Here is a 12,856-nt window from a genome sequence, read left to right on the forward strand (position 1 = left end):
CGTGTCACTTTTTCCATCATTTCTTAAGTTTCATTTCTCATTGCTTTCTTCCTCTAGAGTTCACCCGTGGGTTTCCAAATAATTGGTGAAGGAGCAAAACCAGTTTCATAATCCCTTAAAGTTACATGGAGTGTTTACATGTACCTTTTCCCAGGGACACATTACAGATGAGATGGTCACATCAGGACTTGTGAAATCATCTACTTTTTATTTTAATTTTTCTGATTATTGTACAGTCACCTATAGTCCACCCTCTAAATTACACGCATTCTACTAAAATCAGCCTGAGGGAGCAGGTTGCCCAGAGGACAAGGAGGATCCAATCGTGATTTTTTGCAGCGACTTTCTCAGGATCACACAAGATCCTACTTTAAGCTTGGGACTAGACTCTTTTTTTTTTTTTGGCCCCTTAGGTCCACTAAATCATGCTGCCCTTTAATTCTGTTTTAACTCAGTCCCCCAACATAGGAACCACAATCACAACAATAGGACAACCCCGCAGGCATTTCTCATCAGAGAACCGGATGTCACCTTCTTGATTGGAAGCTCCATCCTAAATGGATTGGCTCTTCAGCCCTTCTCCTGTTTAGTCTGGAGGGACTATTTGGATTGTTCACTTTAATAGTTTTCAGATGTACATTGGCTCCATTTTAGTTCAAACTACATTGCTAGAGATGAGAGAGAGAGAAAGAGACAAAAATAAAGTTCTGTCAACATTTCTATAAAAAGGAAAATAAACATCCTTAGGCCCAAATTGGGTTGTGTTCCCTCAGAGACACCCCTGGAGTGCTTACTCTATACCAGGCACTGTGTTAGGACCTGGAGGCACAGAAGACGTTCTTTCTCAAAGGGCCCACAGTCTAATATGAGAAAAAGACAAAATTACAGTTCAGTGTGCTGGGTCCTAGATTAGAGGTATACCCCGTACACCTGGTCAGTACTGAGAAAAGAGAAAAGGAGTCTTTGCCAGTGGCGCAGGTAACCAGGAACCAGGCTTTTGATAGAATGACAACAAAGCTGAGTCCTAAAGGACAAGTAGGAGGTTGGCCAAGCAAAGTGCCGGAAGGACAGAGACCTTCCAGGAAGAGGGAACAGTGTGGGGAGAGGAGTGAACCAGGACCATGGTGAAGCAAGTATTCCCTTAGGCCCATGGGGTAGGACCAGAAGAGAGAGAGAAGAGATTTTTTTTAAAACAAATGAGTGGGAACACCTGGGTGGCTCAGTCGGTTGGGTGTCTGCCTTCAGCTCGGGTCATGATCTCAGGGTCCTGGGATCGAGGTTTGCCTTGGGCTCCTGGCTCATCAGGGAGCCTGCTTCTCCCTCTGCCTGCTTCCCCCTCTGCCTGCCACTCCCCCTGTTTGTGCTCTCTCTCTATCTCTGACAAATAAGTAAATACAATCTTTTTTTAAAAAATGAGCATAGAGAGGAAAATAGAGGCTGTCAAGGTTGTTTGCCATGTGATAGAATTTGTGCTATTCCCCGTGCTCTCTGTGGGGCTCTTACAAGATTTCTGACAGGGCAGTGAGTTCTGAACACATTGGATTTATCTCAGATTCTCCAGCATCTCATTCTTTCCTACCCCAGGGCCGTTGCACATGCTAATCCCACTGCGTAAAAGAGCTCTTTCCCCTTCTTCTCCTGGTTCTCTCCTTAGTGTCTCTCAGATGTCAGCTCTTGAGAGAGACCTTCACTAACCACCCTTTCTAAAGTGTTTCCTAGTTATTTTCTTCATTTCATTTATACCGTTTATAATTTTTAAAATAATTTATGTGTTCAGCTATCTCTAATCCTAGACTGTAAATTCCCTGAATGTGGGAGCTGTATCTTGAACCCCTAGCACAATGCCTGGCTCATGGTAGGTGCTCAATAAATATTTGTTGAATAAATGAATGAGCCTTCAGATTTGCTTGTTAGTGAGACAGCTCTGGCTGTAGAGTAGACAGTAGACTATGGAGAAGCCAGGACTGACAATAGAGAACATAGTTAGGAGGCTGCCCCATCAGACTGGTAAGAATTGGGAAAAGCCTGAGCCACAGACTTGGGGAGGGAAGGCAGGGGAGGGGGAATGGAGATGAACTTGGAGTTAATAGTAAAAAATGGAATCAGTGAGGATTAGTTGGATGTGGGTTTTTGTAAGAAGCAGGAGTTAGGGATGGCACCAAAACATAGAAAACAAGATGGTGGTGGATGGTTCTCTGAAGTAGGGAATTCCAAAGCATCAGAACAGGCTTGGGGAGGAGAAGAACATTGGACACATTGGCACTGGACATGTTGAGTCTGAGGATACCCATGGCTATCTGGGTAGAAATATCCAATAAACATTTTGAGAGAGCTCTTGGCAAAAGACAGAGATTTGAGAGTCATTGGCCTATAGAGTCATCCATCCACTCATTCAACAAGTATTCTCTTACTAACTGCTTTGTCCCAGGCATTAAATACAGTGGTGAATGAAACAAACGTTATTCTAGTTTTCATAAATATCAGAGTCAAGACTGGTAACTGATATCGTGGAAGCAGAGGAAGTAACTAGGAAATTTGTGCTATGGAGTGCAAACCCGGGAGAAACCACATCTAAGAGGTGGAGAGAAGAGAAGAGGCAATCCAGAGGTGATATTGGAATGAATGCTCGCAGGTGTTTCCCCCTCCTGAGTCCTTGCGCCACACTAAACTTAGTTTTCAAGATACAGTGCTTGCTTTTTTGGGGGCGCGAGTGAAGTGCATGTGTTCACATTCACTCTGTACAGAAATTCTTGTGAAGTTGTCCTTAAAGTAAGGAATTTCAAAGGTTGGAACTGAAGCAAGTATCAGCCCGCAAGCAAGAGCCACAGACGGCGATGAACAAGAGCGGGACATCAACCCCAAGTTTCCCATTCAACCCTGCGTTTCCTCTCGCTAGATGTGTTTAAGTCAAATTTCATGTATGTTGTGGTTGGATTTCATTTGTTAGAGTCTGTGGGATTAATGTGATGTCAACGTCACAATAGGAAGAGATGTTATAGTCCGTTTTGCCGAGACCACTTTAGAGAATTTTTATTTATTTGCTTATTTTTATTTCTCAGCTCTCTTTATCCAAGAGACAACACCTCAGGCGCTTACCAAATTAAAGTCAACCAAAGACCTGGGTGGGGGTTGTTCAAGAGGTGAAATTTCTTAAGCACATCTTCAAATGAAAGTTTGCCATTTTACTTTTAAAAAGCAATTTATAGGGGCACCTGGGTGACTCAGTCGGTTAAGCGTCTGCCTTTGGCTCAGGTCATGATCCCAGGGTCCTGGGATCGAGTTCTGCATCCAGCTCCTTGCTCAGTGGGGAGCCTGCTTCTCCCTCTGCCTGCTGCCCCCCACCCCCGCTTGTGCGCTCTTTCACTCTCTCTCTCTGACAAATAAATAAAATCTTTTTTAAAAAGCAATTTATAGTTACTGCATGTTCTAGAAATTAGAGCTGTTTTATCTAAAATATCACAGATTGTGTTTGATATAAAAATTAACTGAAAAAATATTTTAAATTCAACAAAAAAATCTTTCTTAATTCTAATGCAACCAGAAAAAGAATAATTTGTCGGTACCTTTATAATTCTCCAAAACATAGTGATTTGTTGCATGTGTTTGTATGCGTGACATTTAATGAATCTATTGGTGGGTAAACTATACCATAGGTAAATTTGCCTCCCCTTGGTAGTGGGCAAAATCTATTTTTTGTCAATAACATAAATCTCACTTGCGGGCTGTTTGTTATATATTCATATTGACCTGTTTTCTTATGTTGCATTTCTTAAAAGTATGTTTCTTATTTCAAAGGACAGTTATTTTAAAAATCCCTTCGGCGAGCTTCTCCTTTGGCCCTGATTTTAAAGGAGGTGATTATGCTAACCCTAAAGACACATCTCAACTAGATTTTATATATCTGAGACTCAGAATCAGAAAACTTGAGAAGCAGAGAAGGAAACAACATATCCTAAATTATGTATTCCTTGCTATTTATAAGTTTTATGTTCCTGAATGTACCATAAAAATAAACAAGCAAATGATAAGAGATTGTAATAGCAGATATCTTAAAGGAATTAATTATATCCAGCAAAAATAAAGCAGATGCAAAATTCAAAGATTGTCGTGTCGAACCATTGGTTTATTGTCTTTTCTCAAAGAAAAAAAAAAAAGAGAGAGAAAAGACTCAACCCACCCACTCACAAAAAACCCTCTTGTTCTCAAAACAAATCTAAATTTTTATTTGTGCTCAAAAGAATTTGTTTTCATGTTTCGAGGGTTGAGGCTTGCCTTTACTGGTTTGGCTTTTTCAAGATTTCACCCTGTGGTGCCTCTAAAAATGAAGAGAACATCTTTAAATCTTGTTTGATCTGAATGGGTGGATAGCTAATCCTGATCAGATGTTTCTTTAGAGAATAATGTTGAAAAACTGTTCTGGAATTTAGGTGCCCTGGCTGATTCCTAGGTAGGCTGTTTTCAGCCCAGCTGTTAAGGTCTCGGAGGTCAGCCAAGGTAACCATTTATTTTAAATCTTCTTTTGTTTCAGATTTCCTGTTGAGTTTTTTTTTTTTTTTTTAAAAACCATTTCAGAAATCACCCAGTTGTGTCAGAGCTTTCCATAGCCCCCAGATTCAAACCAGAAAACCAGCTATGTAACGAAATGACTGTCCCCGCCCACGTCAACTCTAATAGAGCAGAGTAGGAAATTAGACATTGCCCTTTTTAATCACAATGAAACTAATATTTAGAATTCTGTTGTCAGATGTCTTCTGTTTATGACGCTGTTTCTTTTTTGTTTTTGTTTCCCCAGGACATTTGGGCTTCCAAGACAGTTTTGTCACATCAGGTGTTTTTAGTGTGACTGAGCTTGTAAGAGTGTCACAGAGTAAGTATAATTTTGCTTTGATTTGGTACAGATTTGCCTTGGGTTTGTGCTGTCTGCCTCAGCCTCCAAGAGACATAAATAGCTTTCAGAATCCCTTTTCCATTTACCCATTGGAAGAATTTCGCCACGCAGTTTATTTGACAGCCAAGAATTTAAATCAGAAAAAATTAAATATCATTTTAATGTGAGACACAGGGAAAGAACTGAAATCTTGACTGTCTCACATATTCCCTACTTTATAGTGTGAACCTGGTTGAAAAAATTTCTGAGGCTTCCCTGGTTTCTAAGAAATTCTGCATTTTAAAAGAATTTGTTTGTGACCTTTAAAGAATGCTAATGCCCTCAGCCTGAGTGACACAGTATGGCATGATCATTACCGGCTTGTCAATAATCACCAACAACAATGAATTAAGAGTACCTGTCACCACCCTGTTGCATTGATCAAAGGGGTCATTGATTGTATTTTTGCTATGACATAATCCAGACAGTCCAAGGAGAAGGTATAGGATTCTCCCCTCCTCTCCCTCAGTCTCTCTGTTTCTCTCTGTCACACACACACACACACTTTTACTCTTGCCTTCCCTCAAAAACATCTTTTTTTTTTATTTATTTAAATGCATACGTGCAATGAGTATAGTGTTGTGGGTGCCAACAACAAGAGGAAAATATAAGTAGAAAATATTAAAATTTTACTTTTTATTCTCCTCCTACTTCAAAAGACTACATTGTTAACATTGGTATCAAGCTGCATCAAATCCTTTGTGGAATGAGGTGGAGTAAAAATAAATACTTTCATTTCAAGTTCATACCCCCCATTCACTGCATTACAGTATTGCAAGATTGACTGAGTATACCAGTCCATCTCTGACAAGATGTTGGGTCAAGCAAGCCAAGCCATCCCTATCTCACAGGCTCAGATTCTGTCTATTCTTATTTCTTAAAGCTGGAAGACTATTAAGAATCCAGAAAGTGGGATATAAGATGGAAGCAGAGGATCTGGAGTCTGAGGGCTAGACGAAAAAATCTAATGACTGTTGAGCATTCACTATCTGCCAGACGCTATGCTATGTTTTCATGTGTGTTGCATAAATTATCTTTGCAATAAACTTGTCAGATAAGTAATTACTCTAATTTTTTACAAATGAGCTAAAGTGTGGGTCTATTTAAGTCATTTACCCAAAGTCAAACAGTGGGTAAATAGTTAAAGCTAAGTCTGTGTAATGCTAGAAAGTGTCCTCTTACATGGACCCAAGGGGACTTGAAGAAATGTACAATGTGTGACGAGACAGGGAAAGTAGGGGGAAGTAACTATGAGTGTGGGAATTCTGGGAGCCGGGACCCTTGGTTGATGCTGGGGTGTTCTAGTGTTAGGGAGGCGGAACCATAAGGGATGAGGCATTAGGAGCAGGAGGGTGTGAGTTGGAATGGAGAAGTTGCTGCCATGTTATCAAATGTGCTTAAAGTACCAACCAGTGAAGAAGAGACGAGATGACCTTGTTCTATCCCCAGGATATATGCTGCCTGCCCTTGCACAGCTAACTAGCCAGTCATTTACCATGGTCAAATAATGTATTTATAGATTTAAAAAAAATGTTTTTCACTTTGTAAGACTTTTAAAAAGGATCGCTATCCCACATTTTTCTTGTCATTTTAATAGTAGTAATATGATATAGATTATATATATACACACATATATATGTCATAATGGCATTACAGGGAAATACGTCCTTGAGCCCTTACTAAACATAGCCTTCAAGAGTGAAAAGAAAGTCCTTTTAGCTCTAACATTGGAGCACCAGACCGTTTTATTCTACCCTGGCTGCTGTAATGCTTATATTTTGTCTTTATTACCGTCGGTGTCCCAAGGCCTGGGTGTTGTAGAGAAGGCCCATGCTGCTCAGGACTATCCCCAGAATCATGTCCCTCTTCCACTTTCCGTATGTCCCTTTAAGACCTTATATCCCAAGGCCTATCAGTTCCAAGCTAGATTAGACCTCCATTCAGTCTACATAGCATGGTTGCCAAGCGAATTCTAAACCTGCCTTCAAGACTGCCAGAGGGTATGGGCAGACCACAGATTGAATTTGCAGAGGGACCTGGTTTTGTTTCCTGTCCCCATTTCGGGGGTTATGTTGCTGATGTCTGGCATCGTGAGCGTCCTTCGGCTCTTGAATGCTTTTCGATTCTGCACACTGCTGTGTAATCGCTGTAGGACTCACTCACACATGGCCTCGTGCTGACTAAAACTGTTTGGCAAGAGTGGGACTGGGCTGTGTCAGCTAAATCATGGCTTCAAGCCAAACTGCTGGCCAGAGCCCCCCTCCCTCTTGCAGATCTTTAATCCAGGTTTGTCGGGGTACATGTCACAAGAGAACCTCGGCTGCTGGGGTAAGGATCCAGCCCCCAGCTCAGGTCTCCTCACCCACACACCTTTCCGAAAGACTGAACACTCAAGCCGCAGGAGGAGTCAAAATCCTTAACCATTTCTTGCAGCCCTGCCCCATAGAGTTGGAAGAGCTCTATGTCCATGTTAGAGGTGCAGTGGACACTTTTTACAAATGAGTGGGGCTGGGGGGTGCATTCTGCAACCTTGAAGTAGAAATAAGCTAACTGGCACATAAGTTGATTAAATGCATAATGTTAGCTCTGTTAGGAGCACAATACTAATATGAAAAATGACAGTAGCTAGCATTTATCAAGCATATACTATGTATCAGGCACTGTGCTAGGCACTTTGTAAACATAATCTCATTCAGTCCTTCCACGGTTGCTGTTATTTTCCCTTTTTATAGATGAAGGAGACTGTGATGCTCAAAGAGGTTAAGAAACTTGCTCTTGTTACTTTGCTGTGCTCAGCTAGCTGACTGCAGACATTTTTGTCATGACCTCTCCTATAACTGCATTACAGAGCTGAACAGAATCCAAAGATTATGTGCTTTAATTAAAAATCATTTCTTGTTAGAGTTGATAAACTTTTAGATTATTAATCTGTGCATTAAAAAAAGGTTAAAGCTATTTTCATACAAACAAAAACAACTAAAATACTTAATTAAATGTTTTCCCCCCTGGATTTGTCTTCAGTTATGATTTTTTTTAATGAATAGGCTTTATTTTTTTAAGAGCAATTTTAGGTTCTCAGTTTTAGGCTAACAAAAAGTACAGGATTTTACTGTTACGCTCCCCCCAATACAGTTTCCTCTATTTATTAACCTCTTTTGTTAATGTGGTACATTTGTTACAAGAAGTTTACATTAGGGTTCATCCTTTGCCTTGTAGGTTCTGTATGTTGACAAATGTATCCATTATTGCAGTGCCTTACAGAACAGTCTCACTTCCTGAAAAATCACCTGCACTGCAGCCAGTCATCTGCCCACTCCCCTGAATTATTACTCATTCTATGAAGAGTTCGGCCTTTATCTGGATGTTTTTAATGGCCTCGGTGTCTTTGAATTTCTTCCACCCTGTTGCACATTTCTTCTTAACCCCCTCTTATTTATCTCAGCCCCACCCAGTTCCCCCAGTCACACTTAGGAGCACATGTATGGCCTGGAAATGTCAAACTAATGGTGGCCGTAGTTTGAGCATTTTCCCTCTTCCTGAATCTTTAGCATGCAATTTGAAAATTTGCTAATATAAATATTTACTGTCCTCGGGTTTCCAGTTAGTTTCTGTTTTTTGCTTTCCTCTTTTTAAATTTAATAGAGGAGGGAGGTGCGATTTCAGCATTTCCTCATGAGGATTCACTGAAATCACTATGTGCTAAGTTTGTTGTGTATAATCGTGTTACTACAGGTGGCAATGGAATAGAAACTCCAGAGAAAGCTGCTGGCTTAGCTTCACACGTTCAGAGGTGAGGGTCAGGCGGCAAGGTTGCTCGTCATTAAATTATACTGATCAGATGCATGGAGCTGTTAGAATCAGGGGCTCCTGCTGCAGTCTCACTAATTTCCCTCTCACCCTGGCCTCCTGCCTACCTACCTTTTCATTTTTTGCATTATCTAGAGTCCACGAAAGGCAAGAAAGGAGAGGTCTGTCTCTCTTCGCCACAAACAAAGTCCTGCAGCCTAAGAGTAGAGGTCTGTTGGCGCTCCTCCTACCTTTCCTACCCTGTGACGGGGCCATCTGAAAGTCGTTGTCTTTATTTATTACTTTGTTCCAGGAGAGGGTCGGGAAGGGGGAATACAGACCACTAGACACGGTGCCAGAGGGAAAGAGAGGTCTTCTCTGCTCCCGAGGAGGGGGTTTCCGAGTGCTAACAATGTGGTTCAGAATCACTAAAGTTGTGTTAGCATGATACTGTGAGGAAAAAGACAGGAACCATCTGTTGGAAGGGTTCTTACATGATGCTGCACTTTCAAACAAAGCCTCCAAGAAGCATTTTCAGATGGGTCTCTTTCCCATGAAGCCGCCACAAAGAGAGAGCCCCCTCGACCGGCTGCTAAGTGACCCCGCTTCGATGGTCGTCTCCGTCAGTACCCACTCCTGTTTATTTTGCACCAGTGTTTTCCTCAAAGTGTGTGCTTTGAGGCTGCCAAATATCCTTCCTGGGATGAACCCAGAAAAATCCTCCCGAAAAATCCACTACTTCTGCCCATTTCCTTCTAAAGTGCTGACTGTTTTACTTGAAGTTGGTGGGGTGACTCTGAAACCTTAAATACTTCACTGGGAAAGAGGAAAACCGCAAATACACACACGGGCCATTGTGACTCTGGCCTGGCGGGTTCTAATTTTCTAGCAGTGGTTTGTACACCCGAGCGGGCTGCAAGGGTTAAGTAAACTTCGTGGCTAGGGATGACTTCATGGCCCTGGAATTCTGAAAAGCCAGGGTTCCCAGTACACTGTGGCCAGCCTTAGCGTCTTTGGGTGTAAAAACCACTCTCAGTTACCCAGACTGAATTTTTGGTTCCCGTTGCCCTGCTGCAGAATCTAGTAAATCCAGCAGCTGAACTGTCCTGGCTCTGCCACAAAGCCGGGCTGCTGGGCGGCTACAGGATTCCCGAGTTGTTTGTCATTGGCGGGGGGGGGCGGAGTAGAGCCAGGCGTCTGCCTCAGCCTGGCATGAGGTGGCACCCTAGTAGCTGTTTTCTGCCTTAGACATGTGCACTCTTTCTATATTTTCACACCGGAATCATCATTAGGATCCGAATTGCAGTTCATCTTTCAACTTCTTTTTGAAGTCTCGAGGCCCTTTGTGGAACTTTGAGCGCCCGTATCCGTGCGCTTGGGTTCTCTGGCCAGCAAATATAATAGGAACAACTGGCGGTATTCTAACCTGACACGCTGGAGCCAGGACAACAGACTTACCCCGGCTCCAAGGTACAACAGGAAAATGAAGCTCTTTGATAGGAACAAGCCCAAACTTGGAAATTACAAATGTTCTCGCAAAGACAGACTCGCGAGGAAGTTTAGGTACAGGATGAGGGCTGCCCGATATCCAGTCCGTTGGGGTGCCATTGAAAATAGTTGCAGGAATTTTAGATCTTGGTTAAAAGAGAGGAGATCTGAAACTTTCCTTTCTGAGCAAGTGGCCTGTTCCTGCTCCTCTGCGAAGTAACATGAGAGTTGTGGTCATTGCGTGGAAATTAATTGTAAAATTAATGTTCTTAGGCAGGCCCTTCTTTTGAAAGAAGCCATTTGGGCTTGAGCATTAAAGGAAGAAACAAAAAAATTATAATAAAAAATAGACTGCAGCCCTCGCATGAACAGTGGCCGTGACCTTGCCTTTTGTTTGCCATTACACAATTCAATGGCAGTCCACTCAAACTATGCTCTCGATCAATATCCTATTAAAGCAGCACAAAAAGTCTCCATAAACTTAGTGGTTAGCTATGTTTATAAATGGAACTCGGCATAATTAGATGGTCAATAGCAGGCTCTACTAGTAATTTTAAAATGAACATCACACATTTTCTGTCTGTAGAAGTCAATGGCACCTCTTCCAGCTTGAGGGTATGGTGTGCCGCAGACAAAAGAGTGGGAGGCCCTTCAAAAAAATCATAATGCCTATCTTTAAATTGCAGTTTTTAAAGAAAATCTGTTAAGTTATGGACTAGAAAGTACTGATTGGCCCTATAATTTTGTTCCATTTTGCCTGCCTAAGCCACCTTATTCTGAATATATCGTGATACCGCAAATGTTTCCTAGTTTTAATCAGCCCCTCATAGGGAGATAAAATAATAAATATTGCCATACTCTTAGGAAGAAAAATATCAGTCTGGCTGGCTTAATTGAGTGGGTCTCCTCTGCTATAATTCAATAAATTTTCAAAATAAACCCTGAAGTTGAATTAGTTCAGAAGGATGTTTTGTTGCACAGTTTTTTTTCTTGACATATTTGGGGTGACGATTTGGACGGGAAAGCCAGTGGCAAATGGAATGGGCTGGTGGTAATAGAAATTTTCACCAAACTACTCTTTCTTCTGAATCCCAGCTTACAGTATGGGTGGCCACATGTGATTTTCCCCATTCTGTTCTCCTCACCCCATAGAGAAGGAACCACATAAAGTGAGAGGTGTCCCCATCCTTACTTACAAATTGCAACGTACGGTGTGCCCTGTGTTCAGCATGGGCCCTGGCAGTGGCTTTATGACCAGCATGGCAACTGAAATGAAAACTCTGGTGACAAGAGGCTTATGACATCAGCAGATCCATTGGTCAACTCGATGCTTGAAAGTCCCGTTTTTTCTATTACACTCATTTTCTACAACCTTCCTAGTGAGGGTTGGTAGAGAGAGTTCTCATGGCAGCTTCTGGGGTCGGGTGGGGTGAGGCAGGGGGGGAGGGCTTTTGTTTTCTGTTCTTAGCTGAAGCTCTTGCTAAATTGACCGGGCTATAAGCATTCTTATTTTAAAGATTGGACTCAAAGAGAAGCAAAACACATAACACCTTGATGTCCATACTAATTTGTTATCATGATCTCTATTCATATATTCATCTATTTCTAATCTTTTCTAGCTAATTCGTGGGTTATGTTTCCTAAGGGTAATACATTCTATAAAATCCATATTTAAGATGGTATCATAGTCCAGGATATAGAATTGGGGATCCGGCTCTGCCACTTTCCAACGTACGATTTTGGGTAATACTGAACCCCTCCCAGCTATGTTCTTCTCATAGGTAACAATCCATTTATTCAATCAACAAATATTTATTAAATACCAACTGTGTGCTGGGCCTGCATCAGAATGCTGGAAATAGTAATAGCTGTCAGGAGTGTTTTGAGGATTAAGTGAGAGAATGGCGCGTGTCTAGCATATAGTAAATGCTCCACATGGTAACCACCATGCTCATCATTGAACAAAGCCTCTGTCCCTGGTCTTTACTCTGTGTTCAGAGCTGATCCTTGAGGTGGCCACACTATCAGCAAATTTATTAAGAATATGTTTGTAGGGCGCCTGGGTGGCTCAGTTGGTTAAGCAACTGCCTTCGGCTCAGGTCATGATCCTGGAGTCCTGGGATCGAGTCCCGCATCGGGCTCCCTGCTCAGCGGGGAGTCTGCTTCTCCCTCTAACCCTCCCCCCTCTCATGCTTGCTCTATCTCATTCTCTCTCTCAAATAAATAAATAAAATCTTAAAAAAAAAATTTAAAAAAAAAGAATATGTATGTGTCTGTATGTACTCTCTGTGCATGTATAAATTAAGAAGGACTGATTTGAGATTCGAGTTCTAAAAGTCAATTTATTAGAAGGACCATTCTCGTGACCCCTTCAAAGTTAATAATTCTGTTGGAATAAGAGTATGCCAATACTAGACCTAATTCATCTGCTTTAAGAAACCAGAAAATTCTCACTCCTCAACTTTTCAGCCAAAGCCTATATGTCTGCGTTATTCTGGAAATTTCTCTTCCAGAGTATCTAATGGATAGCAAGATGTTTTAAAAATTCTCAATCTAACACTGACATATTAACAACTTTTTAAGTGGCTAGCCACACCTTGATTATTTTTATCAGAGTTCTTTAAAGTAGTACTTAGTTTTATAGTATTTAGATTT

The 12,856-nt window shown here is 41.5% G+C and overlaps 1 protein-coding gene across 13 annotated transcripts in view; it reads left to right on the forward strand.

Annotated features, from left to right (window-relative positions):
- NFIA (nuclear factor I A) overlaps nucleotides 1–12,856 on the forward strand; it is a 368,371-nt gene that overhangs the window by 237,971 nt on the left and 117,544 nt on the right. For 10 of the 13 annotated variants that reach the window (XM_081816984.1, XM_081816983.1, XM_081816985.1 and 7 more), the window contains one exon: nucleotides 4,793–4,867. In XM_081816984.1, the coding sequence (XP_081673110.1) occupies nucleotides 4,793–4,867 (75 nt within the window). Of the gene's footprint in view, nucleotides 1–3,795; nucleotides 3,927–4,792; nucleotides 4,868–5,810; nucleotides 6,010–12,856 lie in introns of those variants that run through there. The other 3 variants (XM_081816991.1, XM_081816992.1, XM_081816994.1) reach the window with 3 other exon arrangements.

Source organism: Leptonychotes weddellii, chromosome 4, assembly GCF_054177405.1.
Source record: "Leptonychotes weddellii isolate Sample4059 chromosome 4, ASM5417740v2, whole genome shotgun sequence".
Taxonomy (NCBI): Eukaryota; Metazoa; Chordata; class Mammalia; order Carnivora; family Phocidae; genus Leptonychotes; species Leptonychotes weddellii.